General features: G+C 39.0%; 1 protein-coding gene across 2 annotated transcripts in view; it reads left to right on the forward strand.

Moving 5' to 3' along the window:
- Window positions 1-26,301, forward strand: part of LOC145338281 (filamin-B-like) — a 109,015-nt gene extending 82,714 nt beyond the window's left edge. For both annotated transcript variants that reach the window (XM_080182901.1, XM_080182902.1), the window contains 13 exons: window positions 70-243; window positions 2,296-2,454; window positions 2,943-3,146; window positions 4,071-4,223; window positions 5,722-5,844; window positions 8,450-8,716; window positions 9,689-9,826; window positions 10,975-11,090; window positions 14,306-14,438; window positions 14,557-14,733; window positions 19,522-19,740; window positions 21,877-22,080; window positions 24,549-26,301. In XM_080182901.1, the coding sequence (XP_080039027.1) occupies window positions 70-243; window positions 2,296-2,454; window positions 2,943-3,146; window positions 4,071-4,223; window positions 5,722-5,844; window positions 8,450-8,716; window positions 9,689-9,826; window positions 10,975-11,090; window positions 14,306-14,438; window positions 14,557-14,733; window positions 19,522-19,740; window positions 21,877-22,080; window positions 24,549-24,736 (2,255 nt within the window). In that variant the 3' untranslated portion in view covers window positions 24,737-26,301. The remainder of the gene's footprint in view (window positions 1-69; window positions 244-2,295; window positions 2,455-2,942; window positions 3,147-4,070; window positions 4,224-5,721; window positions 5,845-8,449; window positions 8,717-9,688; window positions 9,827-10,974; window positions 11,091-14,305; window positions 14,439-14,556; window positions 14,734-19,521; window positions 19,741-21,876; window positions 22,081-24,548) is intronic.
- The last annotated feature ends 397 nt before the right edge of the window (window positions 26,302-26,698 follow it).

A 26,698-nucleotide genomic window follows, 5' to 3' on the forward strand; every position in this document is an offset into this window, starting at 1 on the left:
TGACTATATAAGGTCAGTCCAAGTGTTCTAAAGTGGAGTTTTTGTCTTGTCTCCTCCCCCACTGCATAGGAGGTCTGGACTTGGCCATTGAGGGACCTTCTAAGGCAGAAATCAATTGCACAGATAACAAGAATGGCACTTGTACAGTCTCTTACCTGCCAACCCTGCCAGGTGATTACAGTATCGTTGTCAAATACAATGAAAAACATATTCCTGGAAGCCCTTTCACTGCCAAAATTACAGGTAATAAATTATCTACGATGAAATTGCAAATAAATTTCAGTAGGTTAAACCTAAATACCATTTCTAATTGTGAAATGGACTTGATCTATGACATGAACCTAGTCTAGTACTAATGCTAATTGTGTAGCATAACAAAAATGCTTTGAAACTTTAGTTATACAAGAGAGCTGAAACTGGGAAGATTAGTGTAGCTGGGAATTCTGAACTGGTAAAATTGCAGTCATGACTTAATTGGGATGACAAATTTTGGTTCTAGTTAACTAATTTTGTTTGGACTCTATTCATATTCAAATGTTAGAACTTATGAAACTCAATTACAATTGGATGATTCCTAACTTAATGACTACTGCAAAGTAGCTATCTTGTTTGTTCACCTTGTTTGTCACTTAAACGAGCAGGAATTATAGTATGAGGTCAACTGACCTCATTTAATGAGGCCATTTGGCTCATTGTGTCTGTGCCAGTTGACCAAAAACACTCCATTCTAATCCCACCTTCTGACACTCATGCAGGCCATAGCTCCCCAAGTAGACATCCAATTTTTTTTGTGTGGTGTCTCTACCACCTTTTCTCAGGCACTGAGTTCCAAGTTTCCCCCAGCCTTGTTTATTTACCCCTTTTGAGCAACTTATTGACCTTTCCTTAATTGGTGATCTATCCATCATTCTTCCTTTACCAATTTTTTTTCCCCCCACCTTTCTGTGACTTACCTGCTGGTGAATTTGCTCCTTTTTTTTTACAACAACCACTTCTCTCTCTCTCACACCACAAGTGTGTCAGAATCCAAACAAAGGGATTCAGAATGTTCCTGTACTGCCATCAGCTTGTGCCTGCTGCTGAATGAAGTACCGGATGGTGAACTTGCTAGATTAGAGGGCTAGTGTTGGAGCACATTCACCATGAAATCCTACAGCAGGTCCATCAAGCTGGGCAAATATTTATTTACTTTTTTTTTCAAAAAAATTGCTGTAACAATATTAATAACACGACTTCCACTGTACTCCAATCATAGTATCCTACAGTGCAGAAGGAGATCATTCAGCCCATTGAGGCTGAACTGACTGCAATCCCACCCAAGCCATTTCCCCATAATCCCATGTGTTTGCCCTGTCTAGTCTCCCTGACACCAGGGGGCAATTTAGCATGGTCAATCCACCTAATCTGCACATCTTTGGACTGTGGGTGAAACCCATGCAAACACAATGTGCAACTCCACAGACACCCAAGCTGGGAATTGAACCCAGGTCACTGGTGCTGAAGCAGCAGTGTTAACCACCATGCCTATCCACCTTTTTAGACACTTGTCTAATTTGTCTCCACGTCAGATGTGCTATCTTGCGACACGTTATCTACAGCTCCTCAAAAATGGCTTGTCAGGTTTCTGTTCCATTTTGTCCTGGCACAATTGTACTAGGTTTGGAAGTTTTGAAGGCTGAAGTTCATAATTGTACTGATTTTTTGGTTTGTTGCTTTCTTGGTGTAATATCTATTTTCTAAATGAAAGCTCAAAGTGGAACAAGTTTTAGTCTTGCTATAAACTAGTTTGTATTGGGAAGTGATTGTCGAACAACCCAAGTACGTTTAGTTTGAAGTGCACGTGAGGTATATCGCTAAGGACGTGGTAACATTTTAATTTAGTCACATTTATGTGATAGTCTGGATTTTGTAGTAGTAATAATGGTGAGACTGTCAGTATTCAATCCACTGCAACAGGACTTCAGTAACGTGAAATCCAAGTTGTTTTTGCTTGATTCTGTTCTTCAAAAGGTGTGCTGTTAAGGCAGAACTACAAAATCAGTGCATAACCTTTTGAATTGATGTTATACTGCTGGTCTCTTTTTAAAAACTCTTAAAATTGAGATACAACTGGGTTTTTGGCAACATGGTAAATTCATCTGTTGATAAACACTGGACCTAATGAATCTTATTTACAGGATATCAGCTTCATTGTGATGCACTTTTGTTCTAAAAACTCTTCAGCTAAAGAATTTTAACATAAAGATCTGTTCTGTATCATAAATTTCTGGACTAAATTCATTTGGCTGTTTTCAGATGATAGCAGACGAAGATCACAAGTTAAGGTTGGTTCATCTGCTGACATCTCTTTGGACATCAATGAAAGTGACCTTAGTTTGCTATCCGCCAGCATTAAATCTCCATCTGGCCAAGATGAGCCATGCCTGCTGAAGAGACTGCCAAACAATCACATTGGTAAGTGCCTGAAGTTACATTTCTGTGCCTCCAAGGTAACATTTTAAGAATACTTGTGCAACTTGGTTAATTTTTTGTTTTTAATTGATTTGTAAATTGAAATATGCCATGACTGAAGAAATAAAAACCTTTGATTTCTGTGCCAAATCTTTTGTTTTTAGCAAAAGAATGTTGAATCTAATATCTCAATTCTTATGTGGAATTTGAACTTGACCTGTGTATTTACAATGTGTGGAATACTTTTATTTCAGTATTGTAAGGACATTTTCTCCAACTGTAAGAGGGACAAAATAGGCTTTGAGCCAAAGAAGGAACTAATAAGGGAGGCATTTTAAGAAGGAAGTTGCAGATTGTAGAGACTGTTGGCTGCATAGGTGTATCTAACGGGAGTGAGATGTATGCACAAAACCATTTAGGATTGGAGCGATGGAGAGGGATTTTTCTGAATTATGAAATGCTGAAAGGTGTGATACCTTTTTGATCAATAGGTATCTCCTTTATCCCACGGGAAGTGGGTGAACATCTTGTCAGCATAAAGAAAAATGGAAGACATGTGGCAAATAGCCCGATTGCCATTATGGTTGGCCAGTCTGAAATTGGAGATGCTAACAGAGTTAAGGTCTCTGGCGAAGGTTTGACAGCAGGACGTACATTTGAAATGTCTGACTTCATTGTGGACACGAGGGATGCAGGTAAGATGAGCCTTTGCAAACCAATGGTTCTGAGGACACTGGATATGCAGTTCTCTCATATATATATATATATATATATATATATATATATAATGTATACCTGTATCATATTTTAAAACTTCATATAACCTTGCAGTAGTGAAACAGGCCACTGAAATCTTGCCCAACTGACTCAAGTTGGGAAAACAGACTCGAGCTGTTCACACCAGCAGGATTCTCTCATCCACTGCAGTCAAGAGATTTGGCTGACTGCCAGATTCTGTCCTTGCTGACAGCAGGGTGCAATTGGCTGGAAAGTATAACCCTTGCTCTTTGTGCTCCCATTGCCTTAAAGTGGCCAGCCTCAATTGTGATGTGGAGCAGGCAAGTCATAATTTCCGTTCCATGGAGTGAACTAACTGTCTAGAGTGGCAAGTGCTGTTTATACACCTAATAATAGTGATGGTACAATAAATGTAGCCTTAAACATGTAGCTAATTGTTTCCACAAGAACAACATTTAATCCTTCTCTACTGAGCAGAGATGGATAGATAGGGGGGAAAAACTTGTCTGCATGAGTTTCCTTCAGTGTTCCCAGTCCAAAGATTTGTAGGTTAGCGAGATTGGCCATGTTAAAATTGCCCCTTAGTGACACAATGTGTAGTTTGGGAGGATTCGCAGGGTAAATACATGGAGTTACAGGAGGAGTCAGATGCTGTGTCGGAACGTCGGTGCAGATTCAGTAGGCTAACTGGCCTCTTCCTCACCCTGTAAGAGATTCTGATTTTACCCAGAAACTTGTAGACTTAATGGAATGTCCGTCCTCTCTCTGAGAACAGTCCTATGTTTCATCATTCCATTGGCTGCAACATGTTAGTAAAATGCACGTCTTGAAAATTTTTTAAACAAAATAGTATGAATTATAATTGCCCTTAAATGTTTCAGGTTATGGTGGTCTTGCACTATCTATTGAAGGCCCAAGTAAGGTGGATATTAATACAGAAGAGACTGTGGATGGTGCCTGCAAGGTTTTCTACTGTCCAACTGAGCCAGGCACTTACATTATTTACATCAAATTTGCTGATGAACATGTACCAGGTATGAAAAGTGACATAAAATTGTTTTCATTTTTATCTTCTGTCATCACTTCCAGACATTAATGGATGTATGGCCTTGCTCCTGAAAAGTTCTTTATTGCAAAAAAAAATGTAATGCAATAATTTGACAGTGCTACATCTTTTGCAGCAGGAAGGGATCCATGCTAATAAACTGGGCTGAAAATTCCTAGTAAAGTCAGTTCTTCTGTGTTCAAATTGGGTTCCTAGGTATCTAGTGAAATAATTGAATTTGGTCTCTTGATGAACCAGACTCAACTGTTTAGTTTGCAGTAATGATAGACTTTGGCTGCATTAAATAGTCTATATAGTCAATGATGAGTCCTGTCAGATTTTCTATTTGAATTCTTATTCACACTTTTTTAACCACCAAGCATATATTTCCTCTAATTTTGATCCAGCACAGTGTTCCAATATCACTGCTTTTTGTTCTGAATTGATGCAGTACATGACTAGATGATAAAATTTGTGGCATATTCTGCTGGCTCTACAGTGATTTATTGCTAGTTAATATCTGAGCTTGGTTTAATGTCAAGTAAAACTGTTATAATGGTATGCAGCTTGTTGAACTTTCGAGATCGTGTAGCTAATTGCTTTCGCATTATTACCTCATTTAAAATGTTATTAGAGGAAAAGCCACCAATTTTTATTAGAATCTTTTGTAAAATATTCTACTTGCAAATGTTATCTCTGGCGCTCATTTGCTGTAGCACCTACATTCTCATGCTCTGAATTCATGCAGAAATTGGCCTGGTTTGTCGTTCTGGTGCCTTTGAATGTAGCGTATTGGGCAAGGATCCCATGTGGCTATGATCTGAATTTAGTTATTTGATCAAATACTTGAGGAATCCTATTTATATAACTAAGGTTGAAATATTCCTTGTTTTCAGCAATTGAACCAAAGTATACGTGAATCACAACACTTAAAGCACGTGTATTTGAAACCAATTTTGGTACCTGTTTGATTTAAGCCAATTTGTCCTTTGGTAGATTACTGAGATTATTTAATGCATTATTTATGGGTGGCCTCACAGCACCAGGAACTCGGGTTCAATCGCAGTCTTTTGTGCAAACTCCACAAACAGTCATTCTCCCCATGTCTGTGTGGGTTTCCTCCCACAGTCCCAAGATGATAGGTTAGGTGGATTGGCTGTGTTAAACTGCTGCCTACTGTCACAAGATGCATAGATTAGGAGATTAACCACGGTAAATGTTTTGGGTTGCAGGAATGGTGGTGGGTAGCTAGCTGAGATAGTCCTTTGCAGAATTGGTGCAGATTCAATGGGCTGAATGGCTGCCTTTTACTCTAGGTATTCTAGTCAAAGATTCTGTCGTTTGGTCCAAATGAACGTTGTGCAAAATGTTCTTTTAAAAAATTGCTGCTAATTTACCAGAGTTTAGCAAACAGAAGTTCTGTGTATGAGCAATTGGAACCTATTGTATAGCAGGGTCTTATCCTTTAACTGTGTAAACGTTTTCAGGGAGCCCATTCACTGTCAAAGTAACAGGTGAAGGACGAATGAGAGAGAGCATCACTCGCAGAAGACAGGCTGCATCTGAAGCCACTGTTGGAAGTATCTGTGATCTGAACCTAAAGATTCCCGGTAAGATTGAAAAAGGAATTCCAAACATTTGCTGGAATCTGTCCTCAAAGTATTTGGATTGTGTAATTGAGTCAGCTCGGCATTTGAAAAATGTCAGAAGTAAAGAATGTTTAACAGAGTTGGCTGTTAGTCATTACTTCACTTTAAATGTTGGCTGAATTATAAATGCAGTGATGGCTGATGGCAAATCATCTCGCCCAGTTTGTGCAATTGAATATTTTCACAAAGAGAAACTTTAAAAAGTGCAGTGCAATGGTATTTTAATCCTCCAACGCTAGTTCTAATAACTCAATCCAGCCTATGGCTAATAGATTAAATGAAATAAACAAGTTGTATTTATTTCTGAATACAGCTCATTGAAATCTCTAAAGAGCACAAATGATGTGAGGAATTAGTTCATGTTTACAGTTTTGAGGAATGTGCTGTTGTAGCATTCTTTTTCTGCGATTCTGAATACTGTCCAGGCTATTTTTTTCCTTTCCACTAATCTTGGGAAAACAATTTGTCATTTCAGTTTTTAAACTTGACACGATTACAGATGTTTACATAATGGTTTCAGCCATTCAATTAAAAATAGTTGGGGAGGTTAGTTGTCACCTATCACTAAAAATAGTCCAATTTGAAAGCTGTTTATAGCTTGTGGGCTGTGATACCATAAATCGCATTTAGTGATTTGTAATGTTAGACTATTTTGATCTTTAAAAATTTGGGATCTTTCCAGTCACTAAAACACTGCCAAATTTGAGCAAATGGCAGAAGGGTGGTGAGAGCAAATGCCCATCATGAAAACGTCAAGTTGCTGCTGACCCCACTAGTTTTGTCAGCTATTTTGGCAATTTATTCACAATGAACAATGTGATTGTTGATCTTTATTGCATTCATGTGGCATTTCCTTTGTGTGAGATTTGCGTGCAAAGTGATGCACCACATCACCACCCCCTTGTTCATAGCATTCCACGTGGGCTGTGTAAATTCAGTTCCCACAGCATCATGGACTATTCTGGGCTAAATCAAATCTAAATTCCAATCATGTGAAGTCTTGGGTGGGATAAGGGGGGTGTTAGTTTAATTTTTTTTTAAATGTGTAATAAGGTGTAGACCAGTTAATTTGTTGAAGTGCATGAAGATGTAGAAAACTGAAGTGCAGATGTCTATCTCAATTTTTCTTCTAGAATACAACTGTTTCCTGTCTCTCTTTCCTTTTTCTTTCCTATTCCACTCAGTGACTTGGTTCCAACTAACGGTGGCTCGGGAACGCCTCTGTTGCACACATTCAGATTTTCAGACAAGTTGCACTTTCTTGCGTGCAGAACAAATGGAGATCCGCCAGAATCGGTTTGAAAAATCCAAGGACCCTGCTAGTGTTCAAAGTCGACCTATCCCGTCCCTGTTTGGCCTCTTGGGCCAGGAGGAATACAAATTGTTCAGTGCATGGCCATTAAGGCCGGATGGTGCGTTTCAGCACTGGGCATGTGGACGCTGAGGTCGGCAGAATGTGCTTATTTTAAATTAGCCAGCATGCTTTTGTCGATGGTAGTTGCATGAGTAAGAATTTCCTTCCCTTGCACAGTTTTTAAATTTGCTTAGGACTGTCCTACTTGCAAATTACTTACTGTCCTACAGACAACCAAAGTAGTCAAATGTATTATGTTGCAGATTTGCTCACTAGCTTAAGCATGAAAGTACAGACTGGAAATGGAATGGGTGTCTACATTGTACTGTACTAAAATAATCTGCCACCTTCTGGCTTTGCATTATACCATATGATATTACAGTATCTGGGGTGGGAGTTGAGTACCCAAGAGAAACTTTAAATGTTAGACCTGAAGAAAAATAAAGCCCTTTTGATGACAAATAATTTGCAAAGTAATTTTGAAGTAAATACTGCAGATAATGTATTTTAACTTCAAGGAAAAGTGCCAGTCAGGATAATGAGGTGGCGCTGGGTCTTGATGACCCTTTTCCTGCTAACCAAGTATGGGTGGGATCATGTATGGGTGTAGGGTGGGGGTGTAAAATTGAAAAGAGAATGAGTCAAAAGTCCTGAAACCAACATATTTCAGCATGGTCAAAATGTAGAATTCCTGTCTACTAATTTGACTTCCTCTTACTGTTTACCTAATTTAGCATCTATTTGCTGTTTAAATAATTTTAATTTGAAGATGAAGTTTTAATTAAACATTCTATGATGTGGTCTGTATAAAATCATTGTGGTAAGCAAGCAACCGCAATGCTTTGATCAAAGTTTGTTTTACTTTCATTGATATCTCATGGTTTAGTTGTAAACATCGCTGTTTTTTTAGTTGTTATCTGAAACCCTGGTTAAGCACTAGCAGTTGGAAGCTCGAGCTCTGCCTTCTGACCTGTCAGAAGGAATAGCAAAAAAAAGCTTTCCAACCTTGTAACTGATGGGTCTGTCCTGGTATCAAAAACACTAAGCCGTATAATGTACAGTTAAATACTAGTAAACATGAAATCCTACACAACCAGTCTTTTCCAGTGCAAGGCAAATATGGCTACTTGGTTAAACTTGATCTTATTGGTTTTCAGTTATTTTGGTGCCTCCAGTCTAGAATGTAACTTGACACTGACTGTCCCCCTATAGAAATTGATGTCCGTGACATGTCTGCTCAAGTGACCAGTCCCTCTGGAAAACTGGCTGATGCTGAGATCACTGAAAGTGACAATCACACGTACTGTGTCAGATTTGTGCCGGATGAGATGGGTGTGCATACAGTTAGTGTCATGTATCGGAACCGGCATGTACCAGGCAGTCCTTTCCAATTTACTGTGGGGCCCCTTGGCGAAGGAGGAGCTCTCAAAGTGCGTGCTGGTGGCCCTGGCCTTGAGCGAGGCGAAGTGGGAGTCCCAGGTAAGTTAGTGAAAATGTATTTTTCACCGGTGGGTTTCCCTGATTTCTGTGGGAAGGATTATGGTTGAGTTAGCTTTGCAATGTGTGTGGATTATGTCAACGCTACAGATACCTAATGTGGAATACTTTTGAATATGGGGAACAGTAAATTTCTAATCTTACCAATTTGCTTTTCCTGTAAGGTTTTTTTGATGCTTGACTAATAGTTCTAGTTATTACATTAAATTTGGTTTACTAGCTCATCTAGGGAGGGTGCTTTTTAACCAACTCGCCCCTTGCCAGAAACCAAGGTAGGCAGCTGCTCTGTACACATGTTTCCAACTTTGTAACCTGAGTGCACTGTCCAGACACCTGTCCAAAGGTGCTGTGGAGTCCTTTTTTCCCAAATGCACATCAAATCTTAATTGCTGTTTGACAACACCTTTTTAACTGGTGGCTTGAGTAGGAAAGGCACAGTGACTATCCTAGTGGCATATCCCAGTGAAGTAATTCGGGGGTGGGGGTCAACCTGTGAAGCCAGAGATAGGACTTGTGCTCCAATCCCCACAAGTGTAGACCTTCCCTCCGAAAAGTTGGTGACTAAGATTTGGATGACATTCGTGACTGAAATGAAACAATCCAACTTCTGGAGAAAATCAATAGTTTTTATAATTTGCCAGTCACCTGGAGTTAAAATTGGGCCTTTATAATTAAGATTCATCTATTTGTACATTTTAAAACATCCAAGTACAAGGGTCTCTTGGCGTTATGTATAAGTGAATCACTGGCTTTGAACTAAATCTTCAGGATGCATTGGGAAATGGAATTGTCTAAACTTGATGCAAACTAGTCACAAGTTAAATGAAGACCTCAAGTTATGACTTCAATCTTTTCACACATTGCAATATTAAGCTTTTCAAAAGCAGAGGTTAGTTATGTTGGCAACTGTCTGAGGATTTAAGTATTGGTTATAATTAATGTTCGTCCTTCTAGCTGAATTCAGTATCTGGACACGGGAAGCTGGTGCAGGTGGCCTTTCCATTGCTGTGGAAGGACCCAGCAGGGCAGAGATTTCATTTGAAGACCGGAAGGATGGATCCTGTGGTGTGTCATACGTGGCACAAGAGCCTGGTGAGTGTGTAGAAATCCTGACAGTGTTGCTGATAATACAAAGGACAATTCCCCTCAATTTGATGGTCTTGGTGAGAACAGCATTACAGTGGCTCAAGGTGGCAGCTCACCACCACTTTGATAGCAACTGAGATGTCTGAGCATAAGTCCTGAGGCCGAGGCAAATTTTAAGAGCCCCCAGGGTGGGGAGGATAGTGAAGGCCTAAGGGGGCAATTGGGATGTCACTGGAGAGCTGGGGGGGGAGTAAGAACATAAGAACATAAAGCAGGCCATCTAGCCCCTCGAGCCTGCCCCACCATTCAATAAGATCATGGCTGATCTGTCGTGTCTCAGTTCCACATGCCCGCCCTCTCCCCATAACCCTTAATCCCCTTGCCTATCAAAAACCTATCAATCCGCATCTTAAAAATATTTAGCGAGGCAGCCTCCACCACTTCAACGGGCAGAGAATTCCAGAGATTCACCACCCTTTTGAGTGAACAAGTTCCTCCTCAACTCCGTTCTAAACTGCCCCCCTTTGACTAGAGGGCACAGCCTCAAGATCTACTGTCCTTTCTGAGCGGGAAGAGCGCCTCTACCTCTATCTTATCCATCCCATTCATCATTTTATGACAAAATGAGATCTCCCCTCATTCTTCTCTGGGGTTCAGTGGCTGCTGGACCTCCATTGTATGGGGACACCTGTGAACAAAGGGGGTTTCTGATGGAGTTACTGTCTTCCATCTGGGATCTAAGTCTGTTCTTTTCCTGGCTTCCCCCATTTTGGATAAATCTTCATCACCAAGCAAGGAGCACGAAATTCGGGCCAAAGTTTTCCAGGAGAATTTCTGATAATCTACCAGCACTAGACCTTGAATTGCTAAAAAATAGTTTTCAGAAAGCCAGATTTCATTCTCTCTACAAATCCGTTCTCCATTAACCCTTGAAAGCTAAAGTCCATCCAAGATTTGAATCTGAAATATATAGTAACCCCCGTAATTTGATATGAAAATCTTTTTTGTTTATTCAAACTGATGTATCGGCAATGCATCTGTGACCTAGAAGGCAGCAACAATTTTAATGGTGTTGAACAATAAATCTGAAATTTGGTTTAGTAGATTCAGTATGTTTATAACTTAGCATTGATCTAAATGTGTTTTTGTTGCAGGTGATTATGAGGTGTCGATCAAGTTCAACGACGAGTACATTCCTGGCAGTCCCTTTGTTGTTCCCATCTTGGCTTCATCAGAGGATGCAAGCAGACTTACTGTTGCTAGTCTTCAGGTGAGACATAAGAAAATATCGGCTTACTGGCTGGGTTTCCTGCTGCACGCTCAAAGGCCACACTCGCAAGTGTCTCCATTTAAAATGGTTCCATATCTTGCCTAGAAAGATGTGATACTTGAATGTGGAAATGTCAGAGGGAGAAGAATACAGATGCAAGTGAATGTTAGGAATTAATTACCCCCCCCCCTCATTCTCAGCAGCTTCTTGCATTTATCCAGTTGTGCTATGTATCTTGGCCCTTAATTCCGTAGCAGAATAAACTATTCTCCTCTAATACATACACGTCCCAGTTCTGGGTTGTTATACTTTAGCTGCAGTGTTGGGATGAAGTGCAGTTTGCAGAGGTTTCTACAGTAAGTGCACTTCCTCTTTTTTTTAAAAAAAAATACTCTGAGATGGTACTAATGGTGGTTAGTTGCCGCTACCTAGATCATGCAGAAAAAGAATTTAAATTGATGAAAAAAGAGCTTTTTAAAAACTCAAATGGATTTCCCATTTAAACAACCAGTTTTCAAAAAGATAAATTTAAGCTAATGTGATACTCTTGCCCTTTCTGATCAAATTATCCAATTTGATCTTAATTTACCACTTGAAATTTCACATGCCACAGGTTGAGAATTAGTTTGTAAGATAAAATAGATAAAATTTGTAATATGTTCCAAGAGGGCAGATTTAAAGGAAGTAATGCTTTAAGAATTAAACCGCTAACAAAATCATTCCAAGAGGTTAATGACAGGAATTGGATTTTTAAACCAGGAAAAGTACCACGCATTTAAAAAAAATAAACTTGATTTGTGCCACTATTTTGTATTTAATCAGCTTAATTTGTTTGATCAGCAACTTGGCTATACTTGCAATCACAATTGTAGAATATAGTCTGCTTCTATTTAACTTTGCCTGAGGGGCAGCAAACCATGTGGAACCTCTGTTTCCAACTTGTCACACAGATGGTCTGAGTTTATGCTTCCTCCATAGCAGTCTTTTTTTCTCCATGGGCTACATGGTCCACCTCTGGTTTTTTGGTTCTAACCTATTGAGAACACCGGTTGCAAAGCTCTGCAACATTTACATTAAAAATGGAGATAAATATCAGTGTGGCCTTTGCATGTGTAAGGAGTTCACCATCTGCCACTTGAAAAATTTAGGATGTTTTTCTTGTGTCTCATTTAAAGGTTTGTGACAGCATACCTGCAAGATGCATGTTGTCCACAAGTTAAAGGTTGAAGAGGTTTAAGAGTCCAACCTTTTTTATGCTGATGTTCTTTAGTTGATATTGGTGGTTAAAAGTGAACAGCTGTTACGGTGGTGCTTGGTGAATGGCTCAGACTGCTTGTTCCTGAAGTTGTATTTGTAGTGGTTTGGTATTTGGTGAAAACAAGGTGGAACTCCCTCTTCAGGTCTTTAGCAAAAATTAATGGTAACAGGTAATGTTGAAATTCATTAAATCTTTAATTTTGTATTCATTATGGTTTTATCTCAACTAGGTTTGATATGAACTCTGATGCTTTCGGCATTGAGATTTTGTTGCAGGTAGATTGGCCTCGGTTTTTGTAATCAGTAGCTGTTCTTTAAGCTTATAACTGCCCAGACATTGCATGAGCTCTTTCAAATGGCAGTTTATTACTGGTGGATTCTGTGCAGCACAATACTACCTGCAGGGAATCTGTCATTTTAAGACCAGGCACAGTGGGTAGAATTTAATCTGGGCTGTCACAGCAGGAACCATGGTGGCCAGGCCCATTTAATCACTGGAAAGGTCCTGAATTAGTTTCCAAGTGATGGTGGAACTTCCCCTGATCAGTCCTCATCCTCCCTGGATGTTTGGCGCACTAAACCTATTCAAGGAACCTAGCACTAGAAAGGGTTGGGGGGGGAAGGGGTGTAAAAGAGGGTGGTTTGTGGTCAGAGCCACTCCCTGTCCTTTGGTCATTTCATTTCCACCCCCCCGCCCCCCTTCCCCTGCGTGACTCTCACCCCAACTCTACTTCACACACCTTTTTGGCTTGGGGTTCTGTGGTGATCCTAGGCCTCTGGGTGCATTACCAGCAGCTGCCACTGCTCCTGGTGGTGCTGTATGCAGTGGAGAGCTGCTGCCCCACCTGGGTTTTTTTTACCTGAGGTAGGCCCAGTGGTGGCTACTTGAATGCCTGAAGTACACCAGTATAGTTGGGCTGCTTCCATCTTCACCTGCTTAAAATTGATAGGCTCACTGCTGATTCTCCGATCCATGCACAAGACCTCTTGTGCTGAATGGGATTTAATCAGCTTGCTTGTCAACTAAATTGACATCCTCACTAAACGCAGTCTAAGCAAGCTTGGAAACAGAAGCTCCATTTTTTTATTTCAAGTCTGGACTTCATTTCTATCAGCCAAGTTGAACTGCTGAATTTTGATCCTAGAGGAAATGACCTTTATCAGGGCAGACAAAGGGCTTTTTCTATTCGGTTATAAAAAGCACAACTAGAGATGTTTTTACATGTTTTGATTCAGGTTATTTTAGTTGGTCACCTTTTCTTTTCACTCGTTAACATGCTTATGTTCTCTTATTTCTGCAGTAATACACAAGAAATGCAACTGCTTTAGATCTTTAACTTGCAGCTGTAGGATCTTATTCCAATATAGATCAGCCATCAATGAAATATGTAGAAAATAGGAGCAGGCCATTCTGCCTTTTTTTGAGCCTGCTCCACAATTGAATATGATCAGCCACGATAATGAATACTCTGATCTTGCCTTTCCCTCCGTTTCCCTTGATCCCTTTATCCCCAAGACATGTATCTAATTCCACCTTCAAATCGGACATTTGTTTTGGTCTCAACTATTTTTCTGTGATGGTGAATTGCACAGATTCACCATCCTCTGAAGAATTTTCTCACTTCCATCCCTTATCCTCAAACAATGACCCCTATTCTGGACTGCCCCACCATCAGGAACACTTTTTAATAAATCTATGCTGTCTGATCTTGTTAGAATTTTAAGTTTGAGATTCCCCCTCGCTCTTCTGAGCTCCAATGAAACATAGTCCTAACCAATTTAATCTCCTATGACAAACCTGTCATCTCAGGATCAGTGTGGTAAACGTTGACTGCACTCTATAGCAATAGCCAAAGTGAAGCAAGCTTTATACCTTCTGGCCTAACTTTGAGTAGTCCTTTTCTTGTGCTTCAGTGGAATCTAAATGTGCAATAAAGTGTTTACTATTCAATCTTCAGGAGTCAGGATTAAAAGTAAATCAGCCAGTATCCTTTGCTGTGAGACTGAATGGTGCTAAGGGTTTAATTGACGCTAAAGTTCACAGTCCATCAGGGGCAGTGGAGGATACCCATATATCTGAAATTGAGCCAGGTAAGGATTTTTTCCATTGGTATGTGTGCATGTGCATGCTTTTTATATTTATAACCTAATGAGTGGAAATGTTGCTCATGCATTGCTAAAAGTGTAACCCTTATGGTCATTGTTACAGGCAAGTATGCCATCCGCTTCATTCCTCACGAGAATGGTGTCCATTTTATTGATGTCAAATTCAATGGCAGTCACATCACTGGCAGTCCATTCAAGGTTCGAGTTGGGGAACCTGGCCAGACAGGCGACACGAGTCTTGTTTCTGCTTATGGATTAGGCCTTGAGAAAGGAACTACGGGTAAGTTGCTGGTACATTTCTTTCTACTTGTATGCCATGCAGGTTTCCTATACATTGTCTCTTATGTATTTCTTGTATTAGAAGATGTTCCAGCATTTGTCTCCAATTCTCATCTGCCAGGAGAATGCCCAAACCTGTTCTGGCAGCACAATTTATTAGCCCTAGTCCTAAGGTTTGACTGATAATTGACATTTCTTGCATCAGAACTGTAATGCTCCAATACATGTTTCAAACAAATATTGAACACTTGCTGTTTCTCTAAAATAAAAGTTGCTTTTAGCAGAACTGGAAAATTAATTCCCTCAAAATTCAGTAAATATTTGGTGTTTCTTGGGGGAGAAGTATGTTGTGCGCAATGAACATGTCCACCCAAACCATAATTTTAATTTCTCAATATATCCCTCAAACCCTTCAGTTCACAAATAATCTAAAATTAAACTGCTAATCTGCAGTGCTATTGTGAATATTTGTACCTGATAGCTCACCAGTGTTCCCTGTCCTTCACAGTTCCATAATATTTTGCCAATTGCTCCATGATTAAAATTTTGTTGCAAAGAAAATGGGTGTTAAGGATGTATTGCCAATGGTCGTCTTGTCTACGTGTTAATTTACAAGCTAATTAATATGCTGAGCAGTGAAATTCCCTTCACATTGATCAATGTCTTGAATTAAAGCAAATGTAAATCTATCAACTTGAATTCCAATTGAAACCATAATGACTCTTCTCCCACACCAGCCACCCAATGTATGTTGGTTCAGACACTGTCAATTCAGTTCTAGCTTATGGCCATTTTTAATTTTCTCTGGCCTATTAATTTTATTTAGGACTCCTTTTAAACCTGAAAAGTGCAGGCCTTTTGTTAATTCCCTTTAAACAGGCTGTATTCAAACCTTGAGGGAATCCTTTAACCAACCTGCTGTCACTCCAGTTCCTGTAAATTGAGAGTTTTCAGTATGAATTTCTCCTACAAAATGATGCAACTCACTGGGGAAAATTTACAAGATGTTGACCAAGTAATATTGTAAACATTAATTATCCTTGCCTCTGTGATATTTATGATGCACTCAGTTCTCACAGAAGTAGCTTCATTCTTCTAAAGCTGAAAAGGTTCTGAACACTGGTTTTTCCCTGATTGATCATATCAGGGGGGTGCCCTCATTTCTTTAAAGAAAAGGTGCTTGTATAAAGTCTTCATGTACTGTAGCATTCTGTATATTTTCTTTGCAGTATTGCTAACTGCTTCAGCTAGTGAAGAGAATATTTTCCATGCCGTGTGCTAGTCTGAGCAGTAACAGGTTGTGTATTGCGTATCAGTCTCTCCAATGAGTTTGAAATTTACATTCTCCTTTTCACAGTACATCTTTTTACTGGATCTATTACTAAAATTCTTTGAGTGGTTAGCACTGCTGCCTCAGCACCAGGGAGCCAAATTCAATTCCTGCCTGTAGTGACTCTGCAGACTCTGCATGTACTCCTCATGTCTGTGTGGGTTTCTTCTGGTTTTCTTCCACACTTCAAAGATGTGTAAGGTTGGCCATGCTAAATTACCCTAGCTAGTCTAAGGGTCAAATACATAAGGTTCTGGGGATAGGATTGTAGTTAGTATGGATTTGATGGGCCAAATGGCCTCTTTCTGCATTGTAGAGTTCTATGGTTCTGCTCCTAGTGATCCTGAGCAAGTTGGAATTCAGCTAGATCACTGTTAACTCCCAAGTAAATCTAGTCTAACCTGTTATGGTGACAGTAAATTGCAGATTGGCCCATTCACAAAACCATGGTTCTGAGCTCCCTAAAGAATTCCCCTGTATGTATGAGTGAAAGTCTTTTGTAATGTTCATCTTCCAGATGTACCCTTCCACCTATCTCTTGGTTTCATTGGTTTGAGACATGAAGTTTATTTTGTTTCCTGCAAATTTTCAAGGTCCTTGTGTATGGAATGACAGATGCATAAACATTAAAAGCACTCCTTTTTATTTTATTAAGTATCATTTGGTTGCATTTTATTTCTGAAGCCTTAATATAAAATATACATTTTTATGAAACTACATTGCAAAGGAAGTCCAAATGGTCTATGCCAGTGTTTGTACTCCATTCAAGTCTGTTGCCCAATCCTAAATTCTCTTCCTGCCTTGACCCTGTATCTCACTATCCTACATTCACAACTGCCTCAAACCTCAAGTACATCAATGCTATCTGCTTAATCATGGGCAGTGTGTTCTATGTTCTTGTGCTCTCCATATTAATAAACTTCAGAATTCTTTCTTTGATCTGTTGGTGGCTGTCTTAAACTTGTGTACTTTTTGTTCTGGATTTTTTGTCCTGGATTTTTTCACCTAGCGAAGGCAAGGGAAACTATCAAGCCTCCATAATTTTAAAGACTTCTATTGAAGCCAGAGCCCCAACTTGTGTAACCTTTCCTGGTTGCATCTTGATGCAACGTGATTGTCAATCTCTTTCTGTACTTCCATCTTTTTTATATTGAGTATGCATTCCAGAACTGTGATCTGATCCAGTCAGTGTTCCATTTCTCTAAATAGCCATAGTTGGTTTGCACCATGGCTGTACTACTTTGATTTGGGCATTTTGTATTCCCAGATCGATTGATCTTCTATCCCATTTTGATTCCTTGCCTTCCAAAGATTTAAGGGTGCCTTATTCAAATTAAGCCACCTCAGTTCTTTATCCTGAATTCTATTTGACACGTGTACTTGCAGAATTTTGACATCACTGTTTCCCTGCATGATTCCAAAACAATGTGGCCAAATTTTGCACAAGAACTCGTGGAAAGCAATGTGGTGTAATGATTTGATGAGTTAAATATCGTCTAAGATTCTGGGGAAAACCCACCCACTCTACTTGCATGTCTCTCTCCCTGTGCTTTAAGTAAAGGGAGGCTATGGTCTATTGGTATTATCACTAGACTATTAATCCAGAAGTTCAGTTAATATTCTGAGGATTTGGGTTTGAATCCTGCCTTGGCAGATGGTGGAATTCCAAATCCCTAAAAATCTGGAATTAAGAACCTGCTGATGACCATGAAACCATTGTCAAAAATACATTTTAAAAACTATAATCCTAATTTCAAGATTAAATATTAACTTCTCCAAGTGCATGTAAATTGGAGATTGTGCAAATCTGAATGCTAGTTCGTGTGTTTAGAATACATCAAGTTCAAAAACCTTGGTTGCCATGAAAACAAATGCATTTTGCACATTGCATGCACACATCTTTCTTTGCCCCTGGTCCATTGTGACTTATCTCTTCTAAACAGGCTGCAACTCCTATGACTAAACTGACAGTCAAACTTCCTATCTAATGACTTGTGGTTTAGCTCAATCAGCAGGCATTGTAGGGTTGTTTACAAGAGTTACAGTATGGATATGGCAGTGAACAATAGAGCTTCACAGCAACACAATGCCACTTTGTAAATTTTAAAGGCTACATTTCTGACAGCACTGACATTATAACCATCAGTTTTGAATGGCTTCTTATTAAAAACTGATCTTATAAATCTAGGGCTACAACAGCATGGAAAAACCAACAACACTGGTTGTTTGTAAAAGGACTAACCTGCTTGTGAATTTATCATTTTAATGGGCAAGTGAGTTGAGATTGTTGGAAGATTTTGAGGATTATGACCAACTTTTCTTGGCAAAATAACTCATTGAACACTTGAGTGGCCTTTCTTTCAGAATAAAGATTTTTCTATTGTGAACTACTTGTCTGGTGACTGGTTCAAATTGCTCAGTGGTTAGCTTAGGTTTTCAGATGGGAAGTTTGTGCTCATTTTCCTCCGGGAAAACCCCAGATGGCTGTTTTTTCCTGTTGCAATCAGTGTCTCCTGTTACTACGTCATTAATTTGAACAGATTGTCAAGCCAGTATGCACTTTAAGGCTGACAAGGGCTAAAGGTGACTCAAGGGTTTGAAGCTGTAACACATTATCCTGAGCAAAAGATTCATGCCAGTGATTTTTTTTCCCACAAGGGGTTTTCTAAATGCAGCTGTAATGTGGTAAGAAGATCGTGATTGGACATCTTTACTATCTTGTACTGCATTTGAGTGTCACATTTGGTGACGGTGGTACTTGTGCAAAATTGATTATTGGCTTCCACATTTTAAAAAAAAGTGTAGTGCTTTTTGCACATCACAAGACATGTAAAGGTGATGTACAGCTAATGAGGTAAGCATTGTCACCATTTGTAAAGCAGGGAACATGGCAACTAATATTGTGCTCCACAATGTGATAATGACCAGATCTGTGTTGATGTTGATTGAGAACTAAATATTGGTCAGGACACTGAGGATAACTCCCCTACTCCTTGAGTTAGTGCTATCTTTACATCCACTAGAGCAGGCAGATGGTGCCTCAGTTTAGTACTGCAACCTCACCGTGCAGGGACTCAGGTTTGATTCCCAGCTTGGGTGATGCTGTGGAGTTTGCACATTCTCCCCATGCCTGCATGGGTTTTCTCCAAGTACTCCAGTTTCCTCCCAGAGTCTGAAAGACGTACTGGTTGGGTGCATTGACCTGAAAAGGTGTCAATTAGGGGAATTTCACAGTAACTTCATTGCAGTGTTAATGTAAGCCTAACTTGTAACTAAAACTTTTTAATTTTTATCTTCAGTTTAACATCTCACATGAAAGACAATCTCTGCCAGTGCAACACTTCCAGGAGTGGGACTTAAAACCCAGAGCCTTCTGACACAGCAGCAAGAGTGCTACCAACTGAGCCACAGCTGAATGTGATGTAATACATAGTGAATTTATAATTTTTTCATTTGCAGGTGTCCAATCTGAATTTATTGTTAAAACAGCTAATGCCAGCCCAGGCTCACTTAGTGTTGCAATTGATGGGCCGTCTAAAGTAAAAATGGACTGTCGTGACTGTCCTGAAGGATACAAGGTCTTGTACACTCCTATGGCACCAGGAGAGTACCAAATTGGAATTAAATATGGAGGACCATATCACATCCAGGGAAGTCCTTTCAAGGCAAACGTAACAGGTAATATAATTTGGATTTCTATATAATGGTATACCAACTGGACACATCTACATCAGCCTACAAACAAAAACCAAAAACTAAAATACCTTGTTTCACCTGTTAAAATGGGTCTAATTAGATAAATACAACATCCTGCTGATATAGCTTGCCGATATAGCTTATGAGCATTATTGCTTACAACATTAATGCTTGCCGTTTTATGGTTTAGGAGACAAATTAAAACTTGAGTGGCATTTTTAGAATTTCAGGTGAATGTTGTACTCTTAAGTTATTCAAATACTTTTGTTTGGCTGTACTAGGCCATGATGCTGTACAATCAGCAAATTTTGAGTCACTTTTGTAATGTAAATTTCTCAAAGCCTAGCATTTGATTATTGTCACATGTATTAGTATACAGTGAAGTGTATTTCTTGCTACACAAGCAAAGCGTACCATTCATAGAGAAAAGGAGAGGGTGTAGAATGTAGTGTTCAATCGCAGCTGGTGTGTAGAGAAAGATCAACTTAATGCAAGGTAGGTACATTCAAAAGTCTGGCAGCAGGGAAGAAGCTGTTGTTGAGTCTGGTACATGTCCTCAGACTTTTGTATCTCCTTTCCTGACAGCATTCTGGGGTGTGGGGGTCCTCTAATTATGCAGCAAATTTATGTAGAAGGAGCTTTGCTTTGCATTTTGTTTCAAAGAATTGTAGAAGTGATGGCTGTAAGCAGTGTTCTATTGATTAAATTAAATAGTGTTACAGAATGCTTCTCTGAAGTATGATGTCATTGCAAAAATGTTGCCAGAAACATTACATGAAGCATCACAGATAACTACATTAGTCAAAGACAAGTAATTAACCGCTTCCCTCATTGTTGATCAAACATCTTGAGTAACCACACATGCCCACGAATATTTATAGGCTATTGCTGCAGAAATTTTGCAACCAGGTGACAAATGCAGCATTTCCTTATTTTGAACTAAGGAAGATCTGCAGTTGTAGAAAATAAAATTCCTACAATGCAGAAGAGGCCATTTGGTCCATTGAGTCTGCTCTATTCCTGTAACTCCATATATTTACCTTATGCTAATCACCTGACACTAGGGTCAGTTTAGCATGGGCAATTCACTTAAATCAGCATATCTTTTGGACTTTGAGGAAACTGCACCACCAGATGAAATCTTCACAGACAAAGGGAAAAGGTGCAAACTCCACATAGTGACCCAAGGCTGGAATTGAACCAGGGTCTCTGGTGCTGAGAGGCAGCAGTGCTAACCACTATATGCTGCCATTTCGAGCATAGACCAGACTAAAATTAAAAGTGGGTAGATTGAAATTGATTCAGAATAGCCTGATGCAGATTTGGGTTAATTAGGTTATATTGGTGAGAACTTGGCTTGTCAGCTACAACCCATACATTTAAGAGCACAAGGAGAGCTTTAGTAGTTTACAAGAGAGTAAACTTAAACATTATAGTTTAAGAATGCTGTTAATCACAAAATTATTTGGCAGATGCCATGGAATCAAGAATGTGGAAACCTAAGAATATTTAGCTATTTATTTTAGGAGAAATTTAATGTGTTCCTTCCAGGAATTGAGGAAAAAATGAATACTGGTTGCATTGTTAAAATTTAGATTAAAAATTCTAGTACAACTTGAAATGACCAGCCAGCTGATATTCTATTTGTTCTTGAAATGATCTGTCAGGCTGTACAATAAATGCAGCTCAGTGTTATAACCTGGCATCTATTCAGTGACACTGCAGCAGAAACTGTTAGCAAATATGCTGATTATACTTAAAAATATTGGTCACTACGCATCATTAAAATTGTGATTTGAGGAAAGAATTGTTTTAGCATCTGTAGTATTCAGATTGGAAGGTGGAATTGTGACTTGAAATTAATCATTTTCAGTCTTAATTTACAACTTCTTGTGGAATGGACTTAGTGGAACAATGAGCTGATTCTTTTAAAATTGTCCAATGTGTTCATGTACACTAACTTATCCATTGGTCCACAAAGCCAGTAGAAACTGAGGACTTAACAGACTGAAGATGTGACATCTGTTTTATTGACTGACTATGCTGCTTTTAAGATCAAGAGATGAATGATTAATTTTTCTCTTTGCAATTCTCTCCCACTCCACCAAACAATCCCAGGTGCTCGACTGATCAGTGGTGGTAATACACACGAAAGCTCGTCTATTATGGTAGAATCTGTGACCAAATCCACTACTGTCAGCTCCTATAGTGCTGTCCCCAAATTTTCATCTGATAGCAGCAAAGTGGTATCCAGTGGTGCAGGACTTTCTGCTGCAAACCTGGACCAGAAGAACTGCTTCTCAGTGGATTGTAGCAGAGCAGGTAAAACTAACACAAACCTCAATGTGTTCATACAATGGAGTTCCGTATAGAGCCTGACATCTCAAACTGTTGTAGCCTAAGACTATTGTATATTTTGTCTTTTGTAATTGATCCTATTGTCTACTTGGTATGTGTAGAGCGTACTTGGATTACATTCAGATGTAGGTGCTTTGAATGTCTTGCAGCATTTGGAGGTCTCCTGCTTTTCAGCTAACCAGTACTGAATAACTTGTCCAGCACTTCGCTTCATCCTTTGAGCCTTTTTTATTTGGCCTGGGACTGTTGTGGATGCTTGAACTTGAAGTTCTATTGAGGGCTACAAGTTAAGGCAGTTTCAAATATGTCCAATACATGGTTCTCTTATAACTATTCATTATGATAAGCTTAACTTTATTAGCCTTTGAGTGCCAACTTAATGTAAAATTGGTATAACACAATTTGGCTTTAATCTTCAGAAATTATTGACTGAATTTGATTTCAAGACTCAATCCTTTGACCATTTGTGATACCAATTTTATACATATTTTTGTTTTGTGTACAACAGAACTTCAGTTTATACGTTGCTTAAGCAAGGCCCTTTTTGTGCAAGTGATACAGTTGTGGAAAAAAGCTAAAGTTGCAAATTCTTCAGCTTTGCATCATAGCTTCTTGTCCAGTCTTCAACCATTTTGGTTGAATTCCAGCTCTTGGGGACTAAATTTTTGGGCAAACTTGGTACAATGTTACAGTTGCCTAAAAGACATACTTTTAATATAGCACCTGTTTTAGTTTCATAGACCTAAGTGGTTTTTGTGTAGATTTCAATGACTGCCATCAACAAAGTGATGGAAAGTGTCATTGGACAGTGCTATTGAGTATTTGTGTACCATCTACAATGGTTCAAATCTCTTTCAATAACACCTTCCAAACCAGGTCATTCACCATGTCACCATTTGTTCTTTACCATATCACCATTTGTTCACTGTCACCGGATCAAAATCCTTCCCCAAAAGCACAGTGTACCTACACCACATGGACTGCAGCAGTTCATGAAGGCAGCTCACCACCACCTTAAGGGTGACAAATGCTGGCCTATCCAGGAAGTCATATCTGATGGATGAATGTCCCAAAAAAAATGCTAATGCTTGCAACTTTTTGTAAGCAGGGTGTTTAAGAAAGACCACATGGATTAGGAATAAATTTAGTATATGAAGCATTTTGGTAAGCTTCATTATAATAACATTGTCAAACAAAATTTCACAGAACCCATGAGCTATTGACAAGTAAATATAAACAAAATGTGGTTTTGAAGGAGAACTTGCCTAAAATTTCAGGCTGGTATTCTGGAGCTTGGAGCTGAGTAAACTGAAGACTTAACAATGATTTGTGATAAATCAGAACAGTCAGGCTGGAGCAGATTTAGAAATGGGGAGGGAACAAGACAACTGATGGGAATTCTAAAATTGAAGTGTTCAGATTTCAAATCAGTTTGGTCAGCAGATGTGGTGAATTAGCATGTGGCTAACAGTTTTGGATAAGGAGTTTATAGGGTACATGATGGGGAGATCAGCTGAAAGAGAATTTGAATAACTTTGTCTACAATTTTGATACCAGGGCACAGGGTAGCGAGTTGTAAATTGGGTAATACTTTATAAAATGTGATAGTGTCAGCACATCTAACTTCCATAGCCAATCAGTTCTGCAGTGTCAGATTTTGAGTATTCCCTTGTACTTGCTGATTTTATATAATGCACTTGGCTCCAATTTCAAATCAGTGACTGTTTTCATGTCTGGTTTCATGCAACTTGATTTCTCATGTCACTGGCTTGGATGAGTCACCAAGTAAAATGAGTGGTGCAGCGCACCTGTGATCTTAACGTAAAATGAAATGCTTGGTCTTTTATTGTATTGAGGAGTATTTAATGCACTAATTTGTTGAAAGCAGTTTTCTGGCTATCCATTGCATTTCTTCAAGGATCTCCCCTTGTCATCTACTAATTTAGTGATTTATTTGGACTGAAGGGGCAGTAGACAGAACCTTCAAAATATAAGGAAGATAGTTTAAAGTGACTTCTGGGGCAAATAAAAATGCTTTCAGTTTTATAGGTTGATGCCCTAGAAATGTTGGTCTTTGCATCCACTGTACAACATTGTCCCCATTGTACTGTTTCTGCATGATGGGGCAAAAGTTATCTTTAGTAGTTTTGTGGACCATTAGGAATCCTTTTTAACTGGGGTCCAAAGAGTTTAATAACTTCTAAGGGCTCAAAGTACTCTGGAATTGGGAGTGTGGTTTATTCAATTTGTAACTGTTCTGAAGTTTCTTCCTTGCTATGTACTGGGTAGGATGCTGTTTTGAACTTTTGTGCAGTTTGATTTGTACCTGTTTTTAAATATTGTGCTTAAATTAGATTTTTTAATCTGAACTCCATTCCTCTGTTTGTGAAGCTAACCATTTTGTACAATAAATAAATGACTTCCTCTTGCAGGCTCTAATGTACTACTGGTTGGTGTTCATGGACCCACAGTTCCGTGTGAGGAGGTATCTGTGAAACATGTTGGAAATGAGCAATATAATGTTTCGTACGTTGTGAAGGAGAGGGGAAACTACACGCTGGTTGTAAAGTGGGGTGATGAGCACATTCCTGGAAGTCCATTCCGTATTACGGTTCCTTAAAACAGGCCATCTCTCTCCATCTCCGTCTTGACCTGGTTACTTTGAATTCAATGCTCCAGTTCAGTGTCTCAAGTTTTCAAACAACGTTGCAATTGCATGACAGCTTAAAAATTACAAAATGGATGTCATTTTTTTCAAAAATGCTGTTGAGTCAGCAACTTCAAAGGATGGGTTTGGTAATGGGTAGAAATGCCATAGCTGTATGTAGAAACTGAAGATTGTATGGATTATATTTAAATATGAACTAAACTGGGTCAGTTGTAAAACTGGATTAATGTATTGGGATTTCTTTTTGCTAGCCCTGTAGTTTGATCAGAACCAGTTATCCAGGTGTCAGATGGACACGTGGAATGAGGAAATCCCATTAGAAATGGTTTACTACTTGGATGTCATGCTTTAGTATAATGGGGTCAGCTATGCTTCTTGGTGCCATTTGATTAGGAGACACTTGCACTGTCTTTTGCAGTTTTTCCACCAGGCATGTGGGAGCAGATCAAAAGATTTTTGCAGTAATATTGGCTAATTGGTGGAGCTTCAAGAACTCTGGCCTCAATCTCTGCAGAAATTGCCCATTGCATAAACACTGATCTTAAATTATGTGCTGCTGAGGGAAAAACCATGCTGCTGTGGTTGTCTTTATCACAAGTTTCATTGTCTGCTGCATGCTCTGTAATAGCAGTGTCATTTTAAGTAGAGGACTAATTGGAATAAGATGGTAGCCAAGATAAAATTTTGTGAACACCCAACTGGGAAATGTCTTCTGGTCCTACCTCCCTTGAAGCCAGGGCTGCTTCAGATGTTCAAATTGGGTAAACCTGGGATAATCAGCAGATCAGGCCAACTTCCTTCTCGTTGGACATATTCAGCTGCTTTAGGATATATTTTCCTCTGTCGATCAGTAGTGCTGCAATTTTTAGATGTACTTGGATATTTGGCCTTGGTGCTTCAATCAAAATGAACTGGCCCCATGCAGTAATGTTAAAGGTTGCTCACCTGACTAGTGCATAACATTTGATGAAACATGAATAGATCAGTTTGTATGGCTGAATATTTTTGTTTTAAACTGAAATTAAAAGCTATTAAATTGCACAACTTTTTTAAAAACAGAACTTTAAAATCTATTTATACTCTGGCCTTCATCTAAAAAATATTTTTCTCTCGGAGCTGATTTTTGGTATTGGACATTGTAGTTGAGCTTAAAACAAGGGGAAGAATGGATTGTTGTTTTTACAATGCTTTGTGCCTTACTGTGAAAAGCTTAATGTAACTAGAAATTGACTCAATAAACTTAAATGTACCATTTTCAGCTGTTTGAAATGCATTGTATTAAACACTCATTGGAAATGTGCTGCTTTGAAACAAGTGTGCAAGCAAACCATCATAGTCTGCCTCCAAAGCAAAAACAAGTGATTGTGGATTTCCAAGCAACTGCTTAATACTTGTAAAATCTATAGTTCTGGAAAAAAATCAGGTTAAGTGGGAATACTTGCTAAAGCCGCAACTTTATTTTCACCTATTTGGTGATATATTTACTGCTGTTTATTAATAAAGACACTAAAAATCAACTTTTCTATTTTGCCTGTCTATCCAAGTTTTGCACAGTCAATATGGTTTATGCTTAAAGTTGACTATAGTGAATTGAAACAAGTAGTGGAGACCATCACAATCAACCAAATGAACTCAAATATCCCTGTTTTCCATGCCCCCCCCCCCCCCCCAAGTTCCAGTTTTTCTAACCATGCTGAATAAAGAACCAAAGAGCAAATTACTGTAAAAATGAAACTAATCAGTATTATATTTGCATTTTCTTTACATGTGTTTGAGCTACCAAATCCTTTCATCTGCCTTCACCTGAGTTTTGCCAGCCAGCCTCATAATAAAAGAACATATGCAATAGGAACACATGGTTAGATTGGCCATGCTAGATCCTCCCTCTGTGCCTGAACAGGCACTGGAGTGTGG

The sequence above is a fragment of the Carcharhinus amblyrhynchos genome, chromosome 3 (assembly GCF_965287045.1).
Source record: "Carcharhinus amblyrhynchos chromosome 3, sCarAmb.v2.hapA, whole genome shotgun sequence".
Taxonomy (NCBI): domain Eukaryota; kingdom Metazoa; phylum Chordata; class Chondrichthyes; order Carcharhiniformes; family Carcharhinidae; genus Carcharhinus; species Carcharhinus amblyrhynchos.